This window comes from Lagenorhynchus albirostris, chromosome 2 (assembly GCF_949774975.1).
Source record: "Lagenorhynchus albirostris chromosome 2, mLagAlb1.1, whole genome shotgun sequence".
NCBI lineage: Eukaryota > Metazoa > Chordata > Mammalia > Artiodactyla > Delphinidae > Lagenorhynchus > Lagenorhynchus albirostris.
In genome coordinates this window covers 179,515,383-179,542,396 of record NC_083096.1, presented here as the reverse complement: position 1 = coordinate 179,542,396, position 27,014 = coordinate 179,515,383, and the positions used below count along the sequence as shown (strand labels likewise).

At 47.1% G+C, this 27,014-nt stretch overlaps 1 protein-coding gene across 5 annotated transcripts in view; it reads left to right on the top strand.

Annotated features, from left to right (window-relative positions):
• The first annotated feature begins 1,165 nt into the window (after positions 1-1,165).
• The window catches only part of CA6 (carbonic anhydrase 6), a 45,496-nt gene continuing 19,647 nt past the window's right edge, over positions 1,166-27,014 (top strand). Inside the window, exons 1-9 of one of the 5 annotated variants that reach the window (XM_060142827.1) lie at positions 1,166-1,297; positions 6,189-6,329; positions 8,498-8,677; positions 13,700-13,848; positions 14,491-14,583; positions 18,284-18,353; positions 21,812-21,969; positions 24,786-24,909; positions 25,598-26,017. In XM_060142827.1, the coding sequence (XP_059998810.1) occupies positions 6,251-6,329; positions 8,498-8,677; positions 13,700-13,848; positions 14,491-14,583; positions 18,284-18,353; positions 21,812-21,969; positions 24,786-24,909; positions 25,598-25,698 (954 nt within the window). In that variant the 5' untranslated portion in view covers positions 1,166-1,297; positions 6,189-6,250 and the 3' untranslated portion in view covers positions 25,699-26,017. Of the gene's footprint in view, positions 1,361-5,594; positions 5,615-6,188; positions 6,330-8,497; positions 8,678-13,699; positions 13,849-14,490; positions 14,584-18,283; positions 18,354-21,811; positions 21,970-24,785; positions 24,910-25,597; positions 26,018-27,014 lie in introns of those variants that run through there. The other 4 variants (XM_060142828.1, XM_060142826.1, XM_060142829.1 and 1 more) reach the window with 4 other exon arrangements.

The window sequence follows — 27,014 nt, the reverse complement described above, 5'->3', positions numbered from 1 at the left end:
AAACCCAACCTCTGGTGATATATTATCCTATTTATATAACTCTGCCTTGATGATCTCTGATGCTATTAGAGAGATTTAAAAAAAAAAAGTAATTTGTCCCACATTTGAAGTATTGGGATAACCTTTGCTGAAGATTTTTAATTTCATTGTACTGTTCTGTCCTCTAGAGGGCTGTGTGGGCACAGAGCAAAGGATTCTGTATCTGATGCAGAGGCACCCCATGCATGACTCAAGCCAAAGGCTGACGGTTCCTTCTCCCATGACACATTCAGAGGGTGTTGGTCCCACCCACACCTGGCAGATTGGCTACACCTGTTCTCCTCCGTGCTACTGAGACTTTTTCGGGCTGCTGGGTTGCTGTTCCAATCCAACCAGCTGACTCTGGTCATACCATTATGACCACTGAGAGCTCAGCAAAGTGCCTGGCAGTTGTGTGTTCTCCCAACAGATCAGCTGTTGTCCATCTTGTTCTCCCACAGCCCCTCCTTTCCTGGTGTATTTCATGACATTGTGGATTTGTTCCTCTGTTCTTTAAAGTCTAAATCCCATTTTCAGCTACTCGTGGTTTAATTTAGCTTGGTAGTCTCCTGAACCCTTGTGGTAGGCTGAATAAGGGCCCTGCAAAGATTTCCACATCCTAATGCCCAGAACCTGTGAATGTTACAAAAGAGACTTGCAGGGGTGATTAAGTTAAGGATTCTGAGATGGGGGAGATGATCCTGGATTACCTGGGTGAACCCTAGATGTGATCACAAGGATCCTTATAAGAGGGAGGCAAGAAGATCAAAGGAGGAAGTAGGAGATGTGATGAATGAAGCAAGAGATCGGTGTGATTCAAGGAAGGAGTCGTGAGTCAGGGAGTGCAGGTGGCCTCAGGAGCTGAAAAGAACGAGGGATGGATTCTCCCTCGGAGCCTCCAGAAGGGAACCAGCCCTGCCTGTGCTGGACTTCAGCCCAGTGAAACTGATCTTGGATTTCTGACCTCTGAATCTCTAAGAGAATAACATCGTCTCGTCTTAAGCACTGACTTTGTGGCAATTTGTCACAGTCTTCTACTTGTGTAACCAGTCCCTTGGGGGTAAGGGGAGAATTAGGACTCAGTATAGATTGGGAATCGCATGTTGAACAGTTAAGGGTGGAGGTGAAGGCACACAAACCTGTCCTACAGAAATCAACTAGGGGAGGAGTACATAATAGGGACTGAAGCAAGACCTGGCCCAAGAGTCTTCCAAGAAGCCAAAGGGACAGCCAGAAGGAGAGGCGAATGGGACTTCCAACTCCAACAGCAGGTCCTACGGTGAGTTTGCACAGACAAGGGGCGCAGAATGTGGATGGCAGGCTGAGCTGTGAATATTTTGAGGTATTTGGATACTACGTTGCTTATCCGTATGTTAATAATGGAGAATCGCCACCAGGGTTTTGGTCTGGATGTTTTCTGATGTGGGTTACTGGTACCCAGTAAGGAAGAAGAATAGATATAATGGAGGAAAATGCCTGCTGGTAGATTAAATGATAGGTGCCGAGTTCTAGGAGGACAGACGAGACTGGAAATACCCTATAAGACTGGGGAATTCATCCACTAAGAGGCTGGTGAGAGAAAACATGGGCCCCACTGAATTGAGGCTGGATACGTTTGAATATTCTGCAAGTAGGTTATTTAACTTGACAGTTCAGTAATGCTTCACTTATATGGGTATAACCAAAAGTCAGAAAGGAAATAAAAATTTTGTGAGTAGTCAAAACGAATATTTCAGTGTTTGCGTTCTTTGGTTTTAGAACAGCCTCTGGACTCTCAATTCAGCTCTATCTCTTCTTCCTGTGCATATAATTCTGAGAAGTGCAGTCATCTGATCGCTGGCCAAATAGGTCAAAAACAGCAAGTAAGTCAGGAGAGGAGGGCAGGCAAACTGACAGCTAAGAGGAAACAGCTGGCAGCCTATGTTGCAATAGTAACTATTAAAAAGTGAACATACACACCCTGGTACCTCCAGGGCCCCAGCTGCCCAGCCTTTCCCCAGGATCTCCCAATCTCTTTATAATCCATCAACTAAAGGGTTAACTCCTGGCAGAGCAGGGGCTTCCGGACCCTGCCTTAGCACGAAGTCTCATTTCTGTTCTGATTGGTCCTGCCCTGGCCTTATGCATGTTAATAATTGGCTCTCACCCGTGAACATAGGTGTACACTGCTTTAATATTTGAGCAATTGAATCCCCCCCTCAATATAAAATAAGAAATCCAAAAGTATAACAGTTAGGGTTGTTTCACATAGGGAGAAGAATCTATAATTATAGGCCCAGCGGGCGTCAATATATTACAATGCAGGATAACAACTGATATGTATATTAGTGGGTCTCAGTCATTAAAAAAAGTTTAACTGGGACTTCCCTGGCGGTCCAGTGGTTAAGAGTCCACGCTTCCACTGCAGGGGGTGCAGGTTCAATCCTGCTCGGGGAACTAAGATCTCGCGTGCCTCATGGTGCAGCTAAAAAAATAGATACATATTTAAAAAAAAAAGTTTAATTGCATTCAGCTTCATCTATTTCAGAAAGCAGGCAAGAGCACAGTATACTTTATTTTTTAAATATTAAAACAATTTTAAGTTTTATATTGGAGTATAGTTGATTAATAATGTGTTAGTTTCAGGTGTACAGCAAAGTGATTCAGTTTATACATATACATGTATCTATTCTTTTTCAAATTCTTTTGTCATTTAGGTTATCACAGAATATTGAGCAGAGTTCCCTGGGTCCACTTTAGAAGTTTTAATCCAAAGTGGACTAAACGTCTTGGCGCTTAAATAGAATTGAGCCTTTACTCATCTAGACAACTAACTTGTCCAGAATGACTCAGTCTTCAGGACGCCAGAGCTGGAACTCCTGAATGAAACAGAACAATGGCCTGTCTGTATTACTTAGAGTCAAAATGTGCATATTCTCACGTAGCCAGATTTTTTAAAAAAAATTATTTATTTATTGTTTGGCTGCATTGGCTCCTCGTTGCTGTGCGTGGGCTTCCTCTAGTCGAGGTGAGCGGGGGCTACTCTTCGTTGCGGTGCGTAGGCTTCTCATTGCAGTGGCTTCTCTTTGCGGAGCACGGGCTCGAGGTGTGTGGGCTTCAGTAGTTGTGTCTCGCGGGCTCTAGAGCGCAGGCTCAGTAGTTGTGGCGCACAGGTTTAGTTGCTTCCCGGACCAGGGATAGAACCCTGTCCCCTGCATTGGCAGGTGGATTGTTAACCACTGTGCCACGAGGGAAGTCCCCCAGATTCATTTTCCATGCCAGTCCTGTGTAAAGCTGAGCATTGGCTCACCTGGGCTGACGGTGCCGCCATGCTCCCCTGGGCTTATGGTACTTCCCTGTTTATGTGGGCGGATAGTACTTCCCTGCTTACCTGGGCTGACCACACCTCGCTGCCCTCCCTTTTTCTTGGCCTCAGTGGGCCTCCATCACAGAGCTGTCGTGGCACCAAGGAAGAACAAATCTTCCTCATTTCTGACATTGCGTTGTGATTAAAAATGGCACACTTGTCAACACGTCTCAGACAGCCGCTCAAATCATAGGCTCCAGAAAAACAAGAGTTGAGCATAAGATACATCCTTGATGAGCTGGAGATGTGGTTGGATGAAGGCAGAACAAGCAAGTTCAGAGTGGAATGTGGCACAAGAGAAACAGAATCCAAGCAAACTATGTGCTTTGCAAATTGCGAGGCGGAAACTCATGTTCAAAGTTAATGGAGAATTTTAGGGTTGAAGAACACAGTGAGTTAGAAAGTAGGCAACAAAAGTGTCTGATTCGGGCTTCCCTGGTGGCGCAGTGGTTGAGAGTCCGCCTGCCGATGCAGGGGACACGGGTTCGTGCCCTGGTCCTGGAATTTCCCACATGCCGTGGAGCGGCTGGGCCCGTGAGCCATGGCCGCTGAGCCTGCGCGTCTGGAGCCTGTGCTCCACAACGGGAGAGGCCAAAACAGTGAGAGGCCCGCGTACTGCAAAACAAAAACAAAAACAAAAGTGTCTGATTTGGTGTGGATGAGATCCCTGGAGTATGCTACCTAGGAGAGGGAGGGGACCCCCACCACTCTCTGGCAACGTGTCCCGTTAGCAGATGGGTCTTGACTAGTCTGATTGCTTTATTAACTTAATCACTCACTCTAACCACTTATTCTCAGCATTAGCTGCATAGATTACCAGCCAGCCCTGGCTCTTCCTGAGCCAAAGATACGGAGAAACCAGGGCAAAACTGCAGGTCTCGTGGAGGCCTGTGTTGCAGTAGGGCTCCATGGGAGGGCTGCTAACATTCCAGACGCACTCACTGCGAGGATTCTGTGGGGCAATGAAAGCACCAGGGTTCTCCTGGGCATCCCAAAGCATTGACCTCAGGACCGCACTTCCCGTGAGAGCCCAGGAACCATTGGAAGTGGCCATGTGGGTCCAGGAGCCCTCCTTTCTCCGAGCATCTGTTCCCCATCTCCTCTCACTCCCCATGGCCCCTTCTTGCCTCCCTCTCTCTGCAGTTTCCCCTGCCTCATGGCTCGGGCTTACTCAGAGTTCCTTCTCACCACAGCAAGCCTCCCTGGCTTCCCCACATCGTGATCCTTCTGCTTCCCTCTGCAGTTCCCTAATTCTTTGTGTCATTCTCAAGAAAAAAATTCAGATGTCTCAGTTTCTGTTTTCTGAGCAGGATGTTGGGGCTCCCTGGTGCATCTAAAAGGTCCTAAAGGTTGATGCCCATCTTGCTGTCCTCAGCAGAGCTGGCGTCTCACAAGGTGGCCCTTTAAGCCAGACCGGGGCCCAGCGGGCAGGGATCTGACTTTCTTAGCAAAGACTGGAGAGTGTGTTTCCTATTTCTGAAATCATGGGAAGCAGTTCCATGAGCTGGAGATCGAGTCCTTCATTCTCACCTCTAGTTCCCTTACAAACAGGCTGGGTGACAACGATCTCATTTCCTTTCTCCGTAAAATGAGAAAGGAAATGATACACACCAGGTGCTAAACCAGGTGCTATTTACACACAGATTTGTTATTGAATCCTCAGGAGGAGGTACTATCATTAAATCCTATTAAACTGGGGAAACGGAGGCACAGAGCAGTTGAGTAACTTGCCCAATGTCACACAGCTAGTAAGTGGCAGAGCAGGGATCTGAACCCTGTGGGTCTGGCTGCAGAATCCTTGCTCTTTACCATGGTTAATTCATGCTACTGTCATGCCATTCATTCATTAATTCATACCGTATTGCCATTCCATCAACCCTCAGACTGCAGCAAAAAGTGGGCCATGAGATAAAAGAGGCTGCAGAGGGCGTTAGCTCTGTTCTGCAGAACAAGATGGTCCTTTGTTTCTGGCCAGGAACGCTGCTGCCCTTCACCTGTGCCCTCTCTGAAGGGCATGGGAAGAGCTGGCCTGTCAGCAGGTATAAACTCAAAAGTTCCTCCCTCAGCTAATTTCAAGGACTGTTTACCTAAGTGAACGCAGGAGGATTAGGCAATCCACTGATCTGACGTGCTGGGTGGGTTTGGGTGTGACCAAGCGCACTGCGGCTGTCAGAACAAATCCATCCCAAGGAGAAGCTCGGACGCCTATAGCAGCTCGGACAGCCCAGGACACGTGTTGGGATGTGACTCGTGAGCTGGGGCTAGGGGTCCACCAGTGATTTAAGAATTAGGATGAGAACAGGACTGCTGCCAGTTGGATTCTCCACTTTATGCCCAATACGTGGGACCCAGGCCATCTCTCTCACCGCCTGGCTGAGGGCAGCCCTGAGTCTGCATGAGTGGCAGGTGTCGATTGCTGAGACAGGCAGGAAATACCCCTCCGCATCCGGCTGGCATTTTCAGGCACCCATGATGCCCCTCACCAGCTCCCTGGGCCGCCCTTGCCAGGAGCAAGGGCACAGGAAATGCCGTTGTTCTGGGAATGCTTCTCCATCCTGCTCCTCTCTGCCTTGGGCCCTTCCCTGGCCTGTAGTTGCTCGTCCACAAAGGCTGCCCTGTGGGACCCTGTGAGTGAGTTTTCATAAATCAGACAGTGAACAACCAAACCCCTGGGTAAGTGGACACGTCACGGCTGATGCCAGGGCTGTTGAGACAGGTGCACACCACCTGGCTGAGTGAAGCCAGTGAGAAGGCCGTGCTGTTTATCAGCGGGTGCAGCAAAGTGTGGATCAGCTGACCACACTCGGTAAATTGTTATTTACAGTTTCTGAACTTTTAAAAGAAGAGCTTCCCCAGAATCGGCCCTGATTCCAGACCCACAGCGTCATGACGGCTCTGGTCACCCTGCTGTCCCTGCTCCTCCTGGGACCCCAGGCCCAGCACGGGGCCGAGTGGACCTACTCAGGTAAGGCCCACCCCAAGGGCTGCACGCCGCCTTTCTGCCATCACGTCAAGGAAGGGGGCACCCACTTCTCGAGGACGAAGCCTGGCCTTTCGGGGCGACCATGCCTGATGATTGCGTACGGTGCTTGCTGGGGTCTCAAGGTCTCGGGCTGGGGCAAGAGCATACTGAACTTAGACCTCGGCTAAGGAGCGGAGGGCAGAACTCTCCCCGTTCCCGGATCCCGGAGCCACCCGCAGGGTTTCTGCTTTGCTGCCCCAGAAGCTGGCTTGAGAGCCCACTTAGTGCTTACGAGGGCAAAGCCATTTGCTTTCTTGGTCTGTGTAGACAGAAAGTAAAGCCGTTGCAGGGGGCTCCCTGCAGCCCCACCGAGGGTGTGGGGTTTGCCAGAGCTTTCTTCCTGGAAATTTCATGATACACGGTTTATCCAGAGCGTCTCGACGTGCCGAGAACCCAGTGACCATTGCATGGCCTCCAGGCTGGCCTCTCTTGGCCGCCGTGGCCGTGCTGAGACCCAGTCTCACATCCAGAACCCCACTTATAGGACGTGAAGTGGAAAACCCTGGCATTTAGCACAGGTGCCGGCCCGCGTGTGGACCAAAGAGAGGAAGACAGTGGGGTTCAGACACTAAACACCCCTTCTGTGTGGCAGGGGAGAGAACGCCTACCTGGTCCCCCTCTTTTCTGTCCTGGATGGAGGCATGGGGCCGGAGAGGATGCTCGTGGCCGCTGGCTGATGCAGGAGCCAGGAGCAAGCAGGGTTTTGAGCCTGCTCTCTGCACAGTCTGCCCTGGCCGCAGATACAGGGTGAAGCGTCCTCCCAGGGTGGATGTGTGTCCTCTAAGTCAAGGGCAGCAGAGTTAGGAGCATTGTGGCAAGGCTCAGGAAGTCCAGCTTCAGAGGGCGGGACAGCTGACTCTGACCAACTGCTCTGTCTGGACCAGAGGATTCCCCTACCCGGCCCAGTGCCACGAGACCCCGGGGCTTCTGCTCGGTCAGGCTCATTGGTACTGGGTGTGGTTCGAGGGTAAGGAAGAGAGAGGATTCCGACAGTGGAGTCTGTCCTCCCCAGCTCAACACAGCCTCCTGCTGCCCAGGAGAACTCCGCCAGGAGAACTCCCGGCAGCAGCTGCTGCGAATGCCTGTCGGGGATACTTGAGAAACACCAATGCTGTTAAAAAACCTTTTGATCCACGAAGGGGCTTTGTTCAAGACGTCTGGCCTTGCTCCTGGCACCTACCCCTAGGAAAGAATTGTCTACAGATTGGTTTGTATTATTAAACAGTGAAGAGAGGAACAGAGAAAAAAAGAATTGCCTTTTTATTGAACCGAGAAGCTGTGAGAGGCCTAAGTACAAACATCTTCCTCAAAACAAGCTATGGGTGACGCTGTCCCCTAAGGGGGAAAGAGAGCTGGATTCCCTACTGCAAATGGATGAGACCAGGACCCACAGTTGTTTGGAGGCCGAGTCACCCATTATAATGACTTGCTTTTATCACCCTCTCTCCTCTCTTCTGTCATTAGTAACTACCTTAAAAAAGGTAAATTTCCTTATTTTGATATTTTTTTCAACTAATCATTCTAGGTCATCCTTGAACCCGATGCTTCCTTTCTTGTCCTGAATCCATAAGTGTAGGCACCCAGGTGGTCTTTACCATATTGGGAACCAGTTAAAGGGGAGGGGTCAGGCAAGGAGGTGGGGAGGTCCTGCCGTAGGGCGTAGGGCGTGGAGTGGGCCGTGGTGTTGTTGGGGGCTGGAAAAGAGAAACTGCCATTCAGAAGAAGTGAGGAAAAGGCCCTGAGAGTAACACAGGCAATGCCAAGCCCAAGTAGCCCTTGAGTGCATTTATCAGCCGACAGTCACGTAAACGGAAAACCAAAGCTATATATTAAAGACATCCATTGCTTTCAAAACACGAAGGCATGTTCTCAGGGCCAGTGGGTGCAACAGGAAAGTTACGAACCAGCCCCAAAGCCCCCCAGACACCAGGGTCCGTGGAGCTGATTTAGGTGCCCCTCCCACCTCCTTCTGGAGGCCTGGCCCTGCTTTCTAGAAGACAGGCCTCTGGTCTTGACCGTGGCCTCTGCAGGCCTCCTGTTGAGCGGGCCCTGAGTGAGTGCCCACAGGGAGCCCCTTGCACTGTGACCCCCTGGACTCTCTCCTGTGTCAGATGGGGTGCTGGATGAAGCACACTGGCCGAGGGAGTACCCCGACTGCGGGGGGAAGAGACAGTCGCCCATCAACCTGCAGAGGGAGAAAGTGTGGTACAACCCTTCCCTGAGGGCTCTGAACCTGTCAGGCTACGAGGTCCAGCACGGGGCGTTCCTTATGATGAACAATGGCCACACAGGTAAGGGCGGGCGACAGGCTCCCGTCCCCGCGCGGACATCGGGGGGAGGCAGGCAGGCAAGGCTGCCAGGAGCTGTATGCTCAGAGATCCAGAGTGCGGCCTGGGGGCTGCAGGCCTCAGACTCGGGGCAGACCGGTGTCGAGCCCTGGTACTTCGTCCCTGGTTGGGCAGCATCCGCCTGTAGACTCGGTTCCCCACTGGCCCCTTCATCCTGCACTGGCCTCTCTCTGAGCTCACTCTGACCCAACCAGCAGGAAATTCAGCGGACAGAGAGGCAACACCGAGAAGCCACATGACCCACTGTCTGTTCTGTTGATCTGTGCCCAGGTCTGATCTGCCATATTTTCTATGTGGGAAGGTCAGACAGGAAAAGCTGGTTTTGGGGGCCTCCATTCCAGAAGCCTAGACTGGGCAACCATCAAATCCTGCTTAAGGTTTGCAGACATCCTTCTGATGTTTTTCAAGTGGGCTCGTCTCCTCTGAGCCTTATGACAAGCCCAGAGGGGGGCATTTTTTAAGCTGAAACCAGAGGCTTTGGGAGGCCAAGGGACTTATGGTCACGCAGTCTCTAGTGGCCGAGCTGGATCCAGGCCCCGGATGTCTGATTCCTCGGTCATGTCCTCCTTGGAAACTTCCCTCTCCACTCCCACCTGGGTTGGGACAGTTTACTGTCCATTCGCACAGGTGTATGGGGGGGCGGTCATAGGACTCAGATTTCCTTTTTGCACTATTAAGAAAATAAAACCAATTGCCCTCGATGGGGCTGGTGAAGGTAGTAGCCCTCAGATAGCTGTGATTTGGATTACTGAACTCCACACGTAGTTCGTGAAAGCCTCATTTTATCACCCGTATCACGTTCCTGTTTCCAAAGTTACTCTCTGAGGCTACAGCAGGTTGGCAGAAGTGTACGGCCTTTTCAGATTGGCTTCTTTCACTCAGTAACATGCATTTATGCTTCCTCCGTGTCTTTTCATGACTGGACAGCTCATTTCTTTTTAGCATTGGATAATATTCCACTGTCTGGATGCCCCACAGTTCACTTATTCATTCACTTACTGAAGGACATTGTGGCTGCTTCCAAGGTTCAGCAATTATGAATAAAGCTGCTATAAACATCAATGAACACCAGTGTGTAGATTTTGGTGTGGACATAAGTTTTCTGCTCATTTGGGTAAATACCAAGGGGTGTGATTGCTGGATCATATGGTAAGAGTATGTTTAGTCTTGTAAGAAACTGTCCAACTCTCTTGCAAAGTGGCTGCACCATTTTGCATTCCCACCAGCAGTGAGTGAGAGTTCCTGTTCCTCCACAACCTTGCCAGCATTTGGTGCTGTCAGTGTTCCGGACTTTGGCCATGCTATTAGGTGTGTGGGAGCACCTCATTGTTGGTTTAATTTGTATTTCCCTGATGACCTATGCTGTGGAGCGTCTTTTCCTATTTGCCATCTGTATCTTCTTTGGAGAGGTGTCTGTTATGGTCTCTGGGTTATTTGTTTTCTTATTGTTGACTTTTAAGTATTCATTGTATATTTTGGAGAGCAGTTCTTTATCAGATGTGTCTTATACAAATATTTTCTCCCAGTCTGTGGCTTGTCTTCTGATTCTTTTGATATTCTTTTCTGCAGAACAGAAGTTTTAAATTTTAATTAAGTCCAGCTTATCAATTCTTTCTTTCATGGATTGTGTCTTTGGTGTTGTATCTAAGAAGGCATCACTGTACCCAAAGTTGTCTAGGTTTTCTCCTATGTTATCTTCGAGGAATTTTATAGTTTTGCACTTTACATTTAGGTCTGTGATCCACTTTGAGTTAATTTTGGTGAAGGGTGTAAGGCCTGTGCCTAGGTTCATTTTTTTGCACGTGTATGTCCAGTTGTTCTAGCACCATTTGTTGAAGAGACTCTCTTTGCTCCGTTGATAATCTTTGCTCTTTTGTCAAAGATCAGTTGAATATATTTATGAGGGTCTCTTTCTGGGCTTTCTATTCTGTTCCACTGATCTATTTGTGTATTCTCCCACCAAGACCACACTGCCTTGATTACTATACTTCTTTTTGTTTGGTCACACCATGTGGCTTGTGGGGTCTTAGTTCCCGATGGAACCCGTGCCCCCTGCAGTGGAAGCGCAGAGTCCTAATCACTGGACCACCAGGGAAGTCCCTACTGTAGCTTTATAGTAAGCCTTGAAGTTGGGTAGCATCAGTCCTCCAACTATGTTACCCTCCTTAAACATTGTGTCAGCTATTTTGGGTCTTTTGCTTCTCCATGTAAACTTTAGAGTTAGTTTGTTGATATCCACAAAATAACCTGCTGGGATTTTGACTGGGATCACATTGAATCTCTAGGTCAAATTGAGAAGAACTGACATCTTGGCAGTAGTGAGTCTTCCTATCCAGGAAAATGGAATATCTCTCCATTTATTTAGTTATTCTGTGATTTCTTTCATCAGAGTTTTTCTGTTTTCCTCATATAGATCTTATATGTAATGTGTTAGATTTATACCTAATTATTTAATTTGGGGGGGAGGTGCTAATGTAAATCGTACTGTGCTTTTAATTTCAAATTCTACTTTTTTTAAAATTAATTTTTCTTTTTTGGCTTCATTGGGTCTTTGTTGCTGCGCGGGCTTTCTCTAGTTGAGGTGAGTGGGGGTTACTCTTCTTTGTGGTGCGTAGGCTTCTCATTGCGGTGGCTTCTTTTGTTGCAGAGCACAGGCTCTAGGTGTGCGGGCTTCAGTAGTTGTGGCTCACGGGTTCTAGAGCGTAGGCTCAGTAGTTGTGGCATGCAGGCTTAGTTGCTCCACAGCATGCGGGATCTTAGTTCCCTGACCAGGGATCAGACCCGCATCCCCTGTATTGGAAGGCGGATTCTTAACCACTGTGCCACCAGGGAAGTCCCCTGAGTAGGTTTTGATCTTTGAAAGCTGCAGGAGCAAGACTGGTTCTGTCTTTGTTTTTTTAAACTTTTATTTTGAAATAGTTTTAGGCTAGAAAAATTGCAGAAATAGTACAGAGTTCCCAAATACCCTTCTCCCACTTCCCCTAATTTTATTATCTTATAGCTGGACTGTGTTGATACCACATGATGAACTACACTCTAGACCTCATTTGAATCTCATCACTTGCCCAGAATGTCCTTATCCTGGTCCAGCATCTAATCCAGGACCACACATTGCATTTTGTCATCATATCTCCTTAGTCTTCTCCAATCATGGTCAGCTTCTCAGTCTTTTGTAACCTTGACGCTTTGCAGTTGTTTCTTGAGCACAGTAAATGCTCAGATCATGTGTTTTTTCTCTGGTCTGATAAGAACTTGGTTAAATTAGTTTCAAACAAAGGGGAGTAAGTTCTGCAAGTTAAATCCATTTTTTTTCAGAATCTGGAAGGTTCAGCAAGTTGATTTGTGGGAGGACAGATATTTGGCCTCACCTTTGCAGAAGCACAGTGATAAGCCCAGAATTGCCGCCATTTTTCAATCTGGCCTGTGCGATTCTATGGACACAGCTTGAGAATTGAGACATTCTGTCTGCAGGGAATTGTGTTTCAAGGGAAACATGCTTGTCTGGATCTCTGTTATTGCTCCTGTGGTACTAACTCTCCTCAGCTCTCCAATCTCTGGGAACAGATGACTGCATATCTCCTTTGAAAACCTCTTCCATTTTTCTCACATGAGCAGTGATTTTTGAGGCCAGCTACAGTTTAAGCACTAAATACAAAGCACCTGTTCTGCCAAAGGGCGTGTAAAAATCTTTGAGGCTGGACTTCTGCCTTCTGTCATATTATGTTATGAATTTCATCACAGCTTCCTGCTGCTTTAGATAATTTGGAAGGGAAGAAGGGGTCATTTGACAGATATCAAATACCTACTGTCTGCTCTTTAAGAAAATTTACTTGTTTATAACCATCTTCGATGACTTTAAATAGAAAAACCTTGTTATCAGGAGAGATGCTGACTGTCCCTTTTCAAGTCCTAAATTATACCCTCATAGATATTTTTCTTGGTCATTTTCTGGGGTCACTCTCCATGTCTCCCTTTTGCCTGGGTCATTCCAAAATACAGAGATTTCTCTAAGACCTAAGCCAGTGGAATGAACAAGGCAGCTGTCTCACCAAAGTAACCTCCCTGTAGAAAGTCTGTGGGGCACAGGGCAAAAGGAAGCTGGAAGAGGGATCCATTTTCCCATCGGCAAGAACCTAACGTTTGAAAGCATCTGTTGATGATCACGTCAAATTCAATCCCAAGCCAAGAGTCTGTGTGTCCCCTGACTTGCCGCAGAATGTGGTCTTTCGTCTTCTGAAGACAAGTTGAAGCCTATAATGGTGATGTCCCGTCCAGGCCCAGTTCTGGCCCAGCTCTGCCCTGACCAGTGAACTGAGTGACTCTGCAAATCTTTCTACCAAGGTTGGCTTCCTTGTCCATAAAATAAAAGTACTGAAGCCCCGCAGGGATGCTACTTTCTACGAAGTGGGATGGGTTGGTAGTTGGTCTAGTTCTAGAAGTCGATATGGGATGAAGATTTTAACCACATCATAGAGAAGATAATGACCTCAACTTGACCTGACAGAGTACTCACCCTGGGTAGTAAAGTAATCAAAATAGTCCAAGAGGCCCTACTTCCTATCCCTACCCTGTGGGCAAATTCCAAAATTGGCCAGAGGTGGAGAGTGGAATTCTGATTTCCACACTCATTAGCCCTGTTTTTTCAGGGCTCCCCCCTTCGTTAGGGCTAACAAGCTGGACCTGCCACTTGGAGGTCCTGCCCCTGACCTTCTGGTCCTGGGTGGGAAGGTGCGTGCCCTGGGACGGGTGCCTGTCCAGCCCAGCTTACTCAGTGCCTGGTCACCATCCTTCCCCATGTGCCAGGTGCCCCCTCTCTGTTGGTCACCCTGCTCATGGCAGTCTAGGCCTGTCTATAGTACCAGCTTGCCCCAGGAGTGGGCAGGTGAACAGGGAAGCTGCCTCACCTGTAGACCTGAGCCATCCACGCCCATCTGCACACTCCCTGCCCCTCGTCTTCTCTTCCAGTACAGATCAGCCTGCCCCCCACCACGTGCATGACGGCTGCCAATGGTACCCAGTACATAGCCCAGCAGATGCACTTCCACTGGGGTGGCGCCTCCTTGGAGATCAGTGGTTCCGAGCACACCATTGATGGGATCAGATATGTGATGGAGGTACCCTGAGGATCCTCTTTCTTTCAAACCCCATAGTCACTTTTCTTATTAAAACAGCCAAAAAGGCTTTGCTGAGTCAAGTCACCCTGAGGTTGAGTTTATTTTTCATTCATTTACAACAATTCACTGATCACTGCTATGTGCTGGGGCTTCGGGCAGGGTCCCTGACCTCACAGAAGTCACCCCAACGTAGGAGTTTACAGCCCACAGAGTGGGGCAAGCCCTCCTTAGTTTCAACCGGATTTCTTTGTGGTAGATTTGCCGGTTCCCCCTCTTGCTCAGGATGACCACAGGTTTACAGTGGCCTCCTGGGGTAAGGGGGCACATGCCCACTCTAGGGAGACCTCAGGAGAACCCAGTGGCCTCATACGATCCCTTGGACTCTGCCAGCTTGTCTGCCTGGGGGAAGGTGAATTGCCATCTCCCTAGAATACCACTCATACTCTTTGCATTCTTGGAGAACTTTCTGGTCTTGACAGATCTTGTAGCCCAGAGGGAGGGACATGGTGGTCAGAGGTGTTTATGTGGGTCAGCTGAGGTGTGGGATGGAGCACCCTTTTTTATTTTCCTCCTTCCCTGAAAACCTGAAGCACTGGAGGTTTACAGGAACTGCCCTCGACTTACACTTTCTTGCTTCCACAGATTCACATCGTTCATTACAATTCTAAATACAAGAGCTACGACCAGGCTCAGAAAGCACCGGATGGTTTGGCTGTGCTGGCAGCCCTCGTTGAGGTAAAGCTGAAACTACACATGCAGAGTTAGAAACTGGTGTCAAAACAAGGTGTTAAGTGTAGACAAAGGGTCTTCCTACTTGCCCCTCCTCATCCGTTCCTGAGCTCACCGTTCTTGGAAACACTCACCCAATGAAAGACCTACCCTTTTTCCAGTCCTTGCTCACAGTTACTGTGTTCCTTCTGTGTCACCAACCTCAAGGACATTGCATAACTTGGACGAGCTGACTTAAAAGAGCTGGGATCACAGAAGGGTCCACTTGACAAAAACTGCTCTGAGGGCAAGAGGAAGCCTGCAACCCCCTAGACAAAGCCAACATCTCTGCATTTCTCAGAAAGTCTGGAGGGTGGGATTTATGTCTAGGTAGCAAGAAGTGGTCAGTGAATCCAATCACCCCCAAACAAGTTTTATATTGGATAAAATTGTCAAAAACAACCGTATCAGTGCTCTGGAAATGGACCAAAGACAAATAACAAGGTGAGGCATTTATTTATGATAAATGGCTAGAATTTTGAGTAAGAACAATGGGAGTTTGTGGACATCTTGCCTGGGGCTGTTCCCATTCCCTTCCCCTAACTTGGTCAGCAAGGTAGTTTTATCAGGGCAGCATGGACAGGAAAACCAGCAGCTTCACTGCTTGGTACAGGGGACTAATTTGATTTGGAGTAGAACTTGAAAACCCATGCCCAGGGGGCACTGCTGGTAAAAGTAGCAAACAACCGAAAAGACAGAAAACGGAAAACCTGCAGGTTTGATGGTCTGAGATTGCAGTCCTAGTTGAGGTGAGTGGCAAGTGGCAGACCAGTCAGAAATTTAACTGGGAGATGAGCCACAGGAAGGCTGTATAAGCTTCCCAAGAAACCCTGATGGAAAGTAAAGGCTGAGGCTGACTTAGTAACTGGCTGAGCTTTGAATGTGCTTCTCAACCCGCATACAGATCCATCAGCAGAGAGTGCAAATCTTGGGCTCATGGGGTTTGAGCGCAACCTCTGCAAAAATCATTGGCCACAAGACTATGTTGACCCTAGATGGCCCCAGGCTAAAAATTAAAAATAAGACTTAAGACCTCAGCAGGCTCATCAGCTGCTATATACTGTTGTGAGACATATACTGCAGAAGAAGTCCAGGCAAGTCACTAAACAGTCACGTGAACAACAACAAAAACCCCTCAGGACAATTTTTAAAAATCAGAATTCAGGGGCTTCCCTGGTGGCGCGGTGGTTGGGGGTCTGCCTGCGATGCAGGGGACGCAGGTTCGTGCCCCGGTCTGGGAAGATCCCACATGCCGTGGAGCGGCTGGGCCCATGAGCCATGGCCGCTGAGCCTGCGCGTCCGGAGCCTGTGCTCCGCAACGGGAGAGGCCACAACAGTGGGAGGCCCGCGTACTGCAAAAAAAAAAAAAAAAAAAAAAATTAAAATTCAGATTTTCTGCCATGTATTATCTAAAATGTCCAGATATCAAAGAAAAAGTTGGGCATGCAAAGAAATAGGAAAATGTGATCCGTATTTAGGAGAAAAAAAAAAGCAGTCAATATAAACTGACTCTGAGTAGACCAAGAGTGATTTAGCAGACAGTACTTTCTTCATTATTATTATTATTTTATTTTTTGGCTACTCCACGTGGCTTGTGGGATCTTAGTTCCCTGACCAGGGATCAAACCCTGGCCCTCAGCAGTGAAAGCATGGAGTCCTAACCACTGGACCACCAGGGATTTCCCTAGCAGACAGTCCTTTCAACAACTATCATAAATATGTTCAAAGCATGAAAAGAAACTATGTTCAAAGAATTAAAGGAAAATATGATGACAATGATTCAAAAAGGATCTCAATAAAGAAACAGAAACTATAAAAATGCACCAAATGGAAAGTCTAGAGTTGAAAAGTATCATAAAAGGATGAAAAATTCACTACATGGGCTCAAAGCAGATTTGAGGCAGCTGAAGAAACAATCAGTGCATTTGAAGACAGGTTAAATAAATTATTGAATCTGAAGAACAAAGGAAAAACTAGAAGAAAAATGAGCAGAGCCTTAGAGACTCATGGGGACAAGATCATGCTTCCCAACATATATGTAATGGGGGTCCCAGAAGGAGAGCAGAGAGAGAAAGTGGCAGAAAAAACTGTTGAGGAAACAATGGCCAAATTTTCCCAAATTTGATGAAAAAACAATAATTTACCAATCCAAGAAACTCAGCAAACTCCAAATCTGATAAACACCTAGACACATCAAAATCAAACGGTCAAAATTGACAAGAGAAAAAGGGTTCATTATATAGAGGGGACTGACAGTGCATTAATGGCTGACTTCTCTTTAGAAGCAAGGCATCAGAAGGCAGTGGAATGACTGACGATCAGGATTCCTATGTCCAGTCAACCAATCTTCAGAAATGGGGCAAAATAAAGACATTCCCAGTTAAAGTAAAACTGAGATAATTGTTAACAGATCTGTCTTACAAGAAAAATTAAAGGAAATCCTTCTGGCTGAAAGGACATCACACCAGACAGCAACTCAAATCCACAGAAAAAGATGAAGACTGCCAGAAAATAGTAAATATATATATATATACACACACATACACAAACATACACATATATATATACATATTCTTGTCTTCTTTTAATTTCTTTTTTTAAAAAAACCATAAGATTGTTTAAAACAATAATTATACCCCTGTAGTATTAGCTTTACAATGTATGACAAAAAAAGAAGAAAAAATGAGGAAAAAATAGAGCTATATTGGAAAAAAGTTGCTATATTTTACTAGAATTAAGTTAGTATTTACCTGATATAGATTGTGATAAGTTGTATGTGGTAGTCACTAGAGCAACCACTAATAACCTAACACAGTTAAATGGTACACTAAAAGTATAGAACAGAGTTTAACACAAAAGGTAGAAGAGAGGAACAAAAACAGATGAGACATTTAGAAAACAAATAAATGGCAATCAGAAATCCAAGAAAGTCTGAATTTATACCCAGTGGAAGAATGGATCAGCAGCACTGACTGAAAAGAACCATTGTCCATAGACCTTTTTCACAAAAAGCAACTATTCTGACTTCTAAAAAGTCAACACTCATACAATAGATAAAGGATGGCGGTGGTCAGAATTGGAGCAGTTTTGCCTTGGACATCTGGCTTTCCTTCATTCAGTCAAAAGTCCTGAGGATGAAGAAGGGAGCACTTCAGAGCAAGCCCCTGCATCACCATGAATCTGGGGACTTCCCTGGCGGTCCAGTGGTTAAGACTCCATGCTTCCAATACAGGGGACATGGGTTCGATCCCTGGTCAGGGAACTAAGATTCCGCATGCCGCATGGCCAAAAACAAACAAATGAAAAAACACAGTGAATCTGACTGTGGCTGACATTGCCCAAAACAGGGTCACTGGGGATATCTTGACAGTGACTTTTGGCCATTCCTTGAGGACATCACCAGTCACCACCAAGAAGCTCTTTTCCCTGGAAGCTGCCAAAATGCTTCAGATCTTGTCTTTCTGGAAGAGACAGGGGAGCCCAGGCACTTGGTGGCAAAGAACAGCCAGATGGTCTCCCCCAGCACAAGTGGGGCACGGGTGGGCTGCCTCCTTGCCCTTGCGCCTCTGCCCAATCAGCCAATTTACAAAATAGCTGGATTAGCGGGGATAGTTCTGGATGGACGGCCCTTCTCCATTAGGTGAACTGCTCTGTGTTTCTCCTGCAGGTCAAGGATAATGCTGAAAATACTTACTACAGCAACGTCATTTCTCACTTGAAGAGCATCAGGTATCCAGGTAAGGGAAACCGACAGCGGCTGCACGAGGGCAGAGGAATGAGTGTGAGTGTGATGGGGGGCAGGGGAGCAGGGAAGAGTGTCGCTGGTGGAGAGGGTGGCAGATAAGCCTGCCAAGGGGACGGTCCCCTCCCTGTGCAGGGTCTCTGGTTCCAGCAGTTCCCAAGGTTGGCTCAGGCTGTGCACACCTCTGAGAAACCCGTTCATAAACTCTACCTGTCAATTGCCACAGTTGGAACTTCTGGATGGCCAGAGTTCCACTAATGAGGGATATCTTCATTTAAGTGACTCTCCCCTCTGGCCCCAGCTGGTAGTAATGATCCTGGTCTCTAGAGAGAGATGACCTCCTTGGCTTCAAGCTGAGAAGAATCTCAAGAGTGAAGCCTCTTGTCACGGTGCCTGTACACACAGACACAGGGCTGCTCTCCCTTATCTCTGCCGCCAGAAGGCAGGGTTCTTGTCAGAGTGTCTGCCCACTCCCATGGTCAACCCTTGACCTTGAGCAGTAACCAGGTCTGTTGCAGCCTTGGCTGTGTGCATCTCACTTTGGCCACATCTCCCAGACTCCAGGCCCTGACCTCAGTCCTCACCCCCTCCAGCAATCTGCTGACCTCCTATCCATGGACCTCCACATTCTCACTATTAGCCACGCCTCATGCCTCTCATCTCTCTAGCTTGGATTCCACGGGCCATACTTCTGACACGCCCACTCAAATGCCCTCCATCCTTCCACAAGCTCACCTGGCAAAGCCCCAGACTAACTCCCACTTGCTCACAGCCTGTAGCCAAATGGCTGAATGTAGCCAGAGAGAAGCACACAGATTTCTAGCTTCATTCACAGTGACAAATATACACAAGTACTAACACTGCTCAGAAATCCTGAAATACGACTCTAGACATTTGCTTTTCCCCTCTCCAAAATTACTGCATCATATTTTCTCCTCTCTCCCAAAGCCCCTCCTTTCTGGCCCCAGCTTCTCCCTTGGAGGTGATGCCTGGCCTCCCACTCCATGGAGAAGGTAGTCAGAAACTCACTCATCTTAACCTGCCTGTGTCTGACCAAACTCCATGTTCCCTCCTCTGTTACACTGGATGAGAGGTCCCTGCTCTGGTCCAGGACCAGCCTTCCATGTGGGCACTGACCCCCCCATTCTCAGGGCCTTTTCTCCTGCCCGTCTCCCCTCTCTCCTGCATCTCACCCTTCACCCAATCACTCCACTCGACACAAAGCACAGTGCTCTCATTTCTTCCATTTCAAAACACAAACTCCATCTCTTGACCCCCATCATTCCGTCAGCTTCCACCCCATTCTCATCTCCCCTTGAAAGAGTTGTCTACTGTCCTGTTCTCTTTGCTCACTCACCCTAAGCCTTCAAGGTCATCCTGGTTGTCAGATCTCCTGGGCACTTTTCTCTTCTCTTGCTCCACCTCCAAACAGTGATGCATTACATGTGGCTTGCATTCTGGCCAAAGCCCGCCCCCACCCCCAGCACTACTCTCTTGCTCTCTCTTCCTGGCTCCTGCCTTAATGTCAGAGGGTGCCAGGACTCTGACTTCTCTCGGTGACCTCATTTTCAGTCCCATGGCCTGAATTGTCATCTTTAGGCTGTGGACTCCAAAAATCTCTATCTGGTCCTCCAGGCAACAACAGCACCAGGCAGGACAGGTGAGGCAAAGTAGAGGCAAGAACTGTCCAGTTCATCTACTGACCATGAACAAAGCCAGCAGGAGACACCACAGGCCTGTGGTATAACTAAGGAGTTGCCTTGAATTCACTGACCTCAGATATTCTATTTCCACTAACTGATCCTGATATATTTCCTTCTCCAATTCAATAAATTCCACTGCTGATCAATACTGCCCACAACACTGGCCTCTCTCTGAACTTTGGATTCCTTTACCCAACTGTTTAGTTGATGTTGCCCGATGGATCTAGAATTTAACATGGTCAAAGCATCACTTATTCCCGTCCCTTTCCAGGCTTGTCCCTAAACCGACTTCCTCATTTCAGCAAAGAGCATCCTCATCTATCCCCTTGTTTAAGCCAAAAATCCCAAAATTTTTCTGGACTTCCCTCTTCTCATTCCCCACCCTGCCCTGCCACACCCAAACCATCAGTGGGCCCTGTTGTTTCTACCTCCCTGCTTCCAATTCTTTGGGGTATATTCCCAGAAGTGGAATTTCTGGATCATATGGTAATTCTATGTTTAATTTTTAAAGGAACCACCATATTATTTTCCACAGTGGCTCATCATGGTTCTGGAATTCTTCACTGACTTGAACGTATTGGAGTTATGAAACAAAATCTATGCAATAGAGTCCTTTAGAAGGTTATATCTTGAAATCTATCCAATAAAAACAAAACTTAGGGCTTCCCTGGTGGCGCAGTGGTTGAGAGTCCGCCTGCCGATGCAGGGGACGCGGGTTCGTGCCCCGGCCCGGGAAGATCCCACATGCCGCGGAGCGGCTGGGCCCGTGAGCCATGGCCGCTGAGCCTGCGCGTCCGGAGCCTGTGCTCCACAACGGGAGAGGCCACAACAGTGAGAGGCCTGCGTACTGCAAAAAACAAAAACAAAAACAAACAAAACTTAGAAATCTTTACTTATTCATGGGATTATGCACTACTACATTTCACAGGCTTGGTTAAAGAAACCTGTTTATGTATAGATCAAAATGATATCGTCTTTGCCATTGAAAAATGCAAAAATGCTCAGGGAAGGTGAAGCAAAAGTCAACTCGACTCCGTGCTGCTTTGATAGAGTCTCTTGCTGAGTTCAGGGACTCAGCGTCACTGACATGAACAAAAGAGGAATTCTCTAGATGCAGCGATAAACATGGGTGCCGTGGAGGCTTCAGATGCCCTGTGGATGTCCCCCTCTCTACACCTCACCTGTGGCTGAGCTTGGTTGCCAATGCGCATGGCAGGAAGTGCTTGTGGCCTGATGCCTGCACCTGGACTCCTGCTTAGTTCTGATTCTGCCTTTCTAATCTCTATCCCTCCCCTTCATTTATAGATGAGCACAACTCAAGGAATTTTGTTCTTTCTTTGAGAGCACTTACCCAAAAGCCCCTAGGAGTCATAATTGCTTTCATTTATCATAAAATATATCCTCTGCCTAACAATGATGATGGTGATGGCTACACCCATGAGCACTTTCCTATGTGCTGGTCCAATGCCAGCACTTTATAAACACATTCCCCAATGCTCCTGGGGGTCCCCTTTTTACAGACCCAGCCAGGGCCACTCAGCCAGGAGGAGGTATTTGAGTGGGTTTCTGCCCAAAGTCTTTGCTCTTAACACCCCCCTGGAAGCAGAACACTGGGGGATGTTTCCCAATGACCAGGTTCTATGTCCCCCTGCTTAAATCAGGAGATTTAAAGATGGTAAGATCTGAGCCAGAGCTGTCCTTGCAAGGGGTAGCAGTGGTTCCTAACATTCTTTTTTGTCCCCTCTTTTAGGACAAAGCACAGTTCTGAGGGGCCTTGATGTTCAGGACATGCTACCTGGGAACCTCCACTACTACTACAGCTACTGGGGGTCACTCACCACTCCTCCCTGTACTGAGAATGTCCACTGGTTTGTGCTGGCAGATACCGTCAAGCTCTCCAGGACACAGGTAGTGTGTAGAGTCACTTTATCAAAGTCTCTCCTTTCAATGCCCTGGTTAACAAGAGCGCTCCCTATATCTCACCTAATGCTGATACCTGGGCTCCTACAGTGTTTTCCATGTACAGGGCTGCAGTGCCTCACCTCTATTGCTAGGGGTGATCTTACTAGTGTTGTGGCAGAAATGGGCAAACAGGCATCAGGGAATCCAAGAAACCTATAGGTGATGCAACAAAAAAAACTGGGACGTGGTCCAGGTCATAGGACAAGAGTTGCACAGTGAAGGCAAATATTTACTGAGTGCTGCTCCCATCAGGCACTGCTCTATATGAAGTAGCACATTACTTCATAAATGACTCCATGCAAGAAGGATAGCTTCATATTTAGCCTTTCATCACATAAAATCCCTGTGGTTCTTTGAGGGGAAGAGCTGTATCAGTTGTCTTTTGTCCTTCATCATAGCATGGGTACATAATAAATATTTGTTGAGTTAAATAAAGGACAAACGTTACTGAAGTTTCAAAACAAAGCTGACATTTCCTTCTGGGTGATGTTTGTCCTCAGAAACAAATATTACTTTTTTTAAACTTTTCATTTCCCTATTCCAGGAAAAAGGTGGAAAGACCCCTATTCTTATAACCACACAAAAAACATTGCCAACCAGGTTTGAAGTGCCCCTAGATACCTAACAAAAGCCAATGTAAACTATCTCAGGAAAAATGCGCCTTAAATCCAGATCTATAAGAATTTACATGAATAAAGTTACCTGAAATGAGCTCAATTTTTAAAAAATCACAAAATATCAGGAAAAAGGCACTATGAATGATTGTCAGCAGAAATAGAACTACAAAGATTTCAGATATAGTAATTATCAGTCAATTAATATAAAATATGTTTAATATGCATAAATAATGCATAATATGTAAAATTAAACATATTTAGTATGTTTAATATATATAGGAGTTTTAAATATGAGGAAAGAACAAAGTATAAAAATGATGAAGTAAATTCAAAGAAGAAAAAAAAAACTAAATGGGTTGTTAATTTCTAGAAATGAAAAGATAGTAATGAAATTAACAACCCAACAAGTGGGTTTAATAGCATGTTAGACACAGTTCAAGAAAGAATTAGTAAACTGGAAGACAGAGCTGACAAAATTATGTAAAATGCAGCACAAAGAGAAAAAGAGATGGAAATATGAAAAAGAAGTAAAGAGATATAGAGAACATACTAGAAAGGTCCAACAAATGTCTGGTTGAAATTTAGAGGGAGAAGAGAGGTAGCATAGAGAAGAGGGACAATTTGAGAAATATTGGCTGACAATTTTCCAGAGAATTGAAAGACACCATGTCATATATGAAGGAAGCCCAACGAGTCAATGAAAACAAAAAGAAGCCCACACTAAACCATCACAGTGAAACCACAAAATATCAAAAACAAAGAGAAGATTTAAAAATCAACCAGAGAGAAAAGACAGATTTTCATGAAAAAAATACTATAGACCAAGAGTAGATTCAACACAGCAACCATGAAAGTCAGAAAGCAGTGGAACCATATTTTCAAAGAACTGAGGGAAATGAATAGCTAACCTAGAGTTGTACAGGCAGCAAAAATATCTCTCAGGAATATAGACAAGGGACTTCCCTGCTGGTGCAGTGGATAAGAATCTGCACTCCCAATGCAGGGGGCCCAGGTTTGATCCCTGGTCAGGGAACTAGATCCCACATGCATGCTGTAACTGAGAGTTCACGTGCTGCAACTAAGGAGCCAGCAAGCCACAACTAAGGAGACTGCGAGCCATAACTAAGGAGTTGGTGAGCCGCAACTAAGGAGCCCACATGCTGAAACTAAGGAGCCAGTGAACTGCAACTAAGGAGCCAGAGAGCTGCAACTAAGGAGCCCACCTGCTGCAACTAAGGAGTGCACATGCTGCAACTAAGGAGCCTGTGAGCTGCAACCAAGGATCCTGCGAGGTGCAACTAAGGAGCCCTCTTGCTGCGACTAAGGAGCACACATGCTGCAACTAAGGAGCCGGTGAGCCACAACAAAGGAGACCGTGAGCTGCAACTAAGTAGCCAGTGAACTGCGACTAAGAAGCTGGCGAGGGCTTCCCTGGTGGCGCAGTGGTTGAGAGTCCGCCTGCCGATGCAGGGGACACGGGTTTGTGCCCCGGTCCAGGAAGATCCCACATGCTACAGAGCGGCTGGGCCCGTGAGCCATGGCCACTGAGCCTGTGTGTCCAGACCCTGTGCTCCGCAATGGGAGAAACCACAACAGTGAGAGGCCTGCGTACCGAAAAAAAAAAAAGAAGCTGGCGAGCCACAAGTAAGGAGCCCACATGCTGCAACTAAGGAGACTGCTTGCTGCAACTAAGGATTGCATGTGCTGCAACTAAGGAGCTGGCAAGCCACAACTAAGGAGTGAGTGAGCCGCAACTAAGGAGCCTGCCTGCCGCAACTAAGACCTGGAGCAACAAAATAAATAAATAAATAAATGTTAACCAAAAAAGAATGTAGACAAAATACAGACATTTTCAGAAAAAACAAAAATTGAGCTTGCTGCTTGGTATGTCTCTGTTTACTTCTTCCTCTCCTTTCTACTATTGACTAAACACTCATAGAAAAAGATTAAAAGAGATTGTTGGAGAAATGAATGGGTGGGTTAATGGCCTGGCACATAGCACGCAGAACCACTTCTGGAATTGAGATCTTCTCACAACCGCTTTATCAGGGTTATATAAATCCAAGCTCTAGTTCAGTTGCTAGCTAAATTTAAAAACTCACCCAGTGCCTCTCCTCTCCTTAATTCCCTTCACGTTTCCTGCAGGTTTGGAAGCTGGAGAATTCCTTACTGAATCACCAGAACAAGACCATCCACAATGATTACCGTGGGACCCAGACCCTGAACAACAGAGTGGTAGAAGCCAACTTCATGTCTCAACTTAATCAGTGTGAGTGAGATCAACTCTTGTTTGTTCTTTGCAATTTGCAATTATAATTTCCTGTTTTCCTGCTTCTCTGGGTGGACCCATCTCTTCTGGCAATAGTAAGGGAAGGAAAAGGGACTTCCCTGGTTGTCCAGTGGTTAAGACTCCATGCTCCCAATGCAGGGGGCATGGGTTCGATCCCTGGTCGGGGAACAAAGATCTCTCATGCCACACGGCATGGCCTAAAAAAAAAAATAGTAAAGGAAGGAGAGTTATCTAAACAACAGGAGGCTCAGGGCTGTACAGGACTTTGGCAAAGGGGGTGACTCATTTTCCCAGTCCAGACAGTGGTACCAGTGAGTAAAACAGAGGGGACGATGAGTATGAGAAGCTACATGATTTATAACCCACCTAGTCTTGGCCAGAGACAGTAGGAGAAGCAAGATATCAAGCAACATCCAGATACTCCCATAAGAGTTTTGGCTCAAGTTAATCTTATCAAATCCAACTCAGATATTTCACACTTCTATCTTGGTCTCTATTACAGACCCATCCACAGCTCCTCCTATAAATTCCCTCAAGGTGGGGTTAACTAGACCACAATTGTCTACTACCTTTTCTTGGGGATCAAGCTGCAGACACCAGGGTGCTGGAGGTAGGCATGAGGACCTCCAAGGTTCTGAACTTTTCCTATTCACTCTTCTTTTTATAGGCTCTGAGCTCCAGTTTTATCCAAACAATATTGACAGTAACCTTGAGTACTCGAGAAGGTTTATTGAACAGAAGAAAGCAAAGAGAAAAAGACAAGGGTAATGACCTTGAAGAGTGAGCCCTGCCTTGTCTCCAAGAAGCCCTGTACGTCTGGATCACACCATTCCCACTGAGGCACCTGTTTAATTTATGATTAAAACAGGAGAAACCATCATCCATGAAAGGAAGTGAGATGGCTTAAATATATGAGAAGGGACTTGAGTTAGACAACATCAATGGGAATTGACTGGAATAGAAATCTAAAGGAGATGGAGACCTACCCGTCCTCCTCTCGAATCACACACATTGATGTGTCTAAATTACAAATCAGCCCAAACATCCCTATAGCATTTAGATGAAATAAAGTAACTTTGGAAATGTGTTACTTAGTTTTCTCTTTTCTATGCCTTTGTACCACTTCAAATATCCCTTCTTTGCTCTATCCTGAGAGACCCAGGTGATGGGGTAGAAATCAAGGTGGGAGGGATTTCCAGGACGAAGATTAAGAAAAAGGAAAGAGACCTGGGAATTCCCTGGCGGTCCGGCGGTTAGGACTTGGTGCTTTCCTCTTACGTTAGGAACGTGTGGGTGGAGACGTTTGGAGCAGTGATCGTGCCCAGTGAGTCAGAGAGAGACAGAAGAGGGAGGAGGCAGGCTCCCGGGAGAGGAGATGGGGGTGGGGGCTGGGGGGAGGGGTAAGGGCTTCCCTGAGGTCGTGTCCTTGTTGGTCCGATGGTGTCTGCTGTCACTAGTCCTGCGTTCAAGTGCTAGTTCTGCCATTACTAGTCACATGGGATAATAAAATTACCTGTCTTTTAGGGCTGTGGTTTTGAGTAAGTAAGACAAGCCTGGGGAGCAGCCCGCAGAGTGGCTGCTAACCTTTACCGGCCAGTTACCATCCTCTTCACGGAGGACCTTCCTCGTCCTTCTTCAGTTTCCTGCTCATCTCCGACTGAGCTCACCCTCATTCTTCTGAATCCCTTTATCTGCTCTCGTTACTATCTTTGTTCTTCCATGTCGTTATTCATCGTATCCAAAGCACTTTCATATCTGACTTCACATCCTGCCTGCCAGGAAGCAGGGGGGCAGCGCTGACCCTCCCTGGTTAGCTAGCTGCCTGCCACGTGCACCATGCTCCAGGTTCCCGTACAAGTTTCAAGAATTTTGTGTCTTCTCCATTGAAGAGGAAGGGTAGTGGTGGGGTGGGTGGGGTCTTGGTCTGGTGCTAGGAGAGAGGGGGTCCCATCCTCCATAGGGCCCTGGTGTTCTAATCCTGTACCACACCGGGAGCGTGGTACAGGGGTGGGAGGAACTCTGAACTTCCATCCTGACCCTCTCTTCCCACTTGCCTATGAGGTTGTAGTTCAGCATCTGAAGCT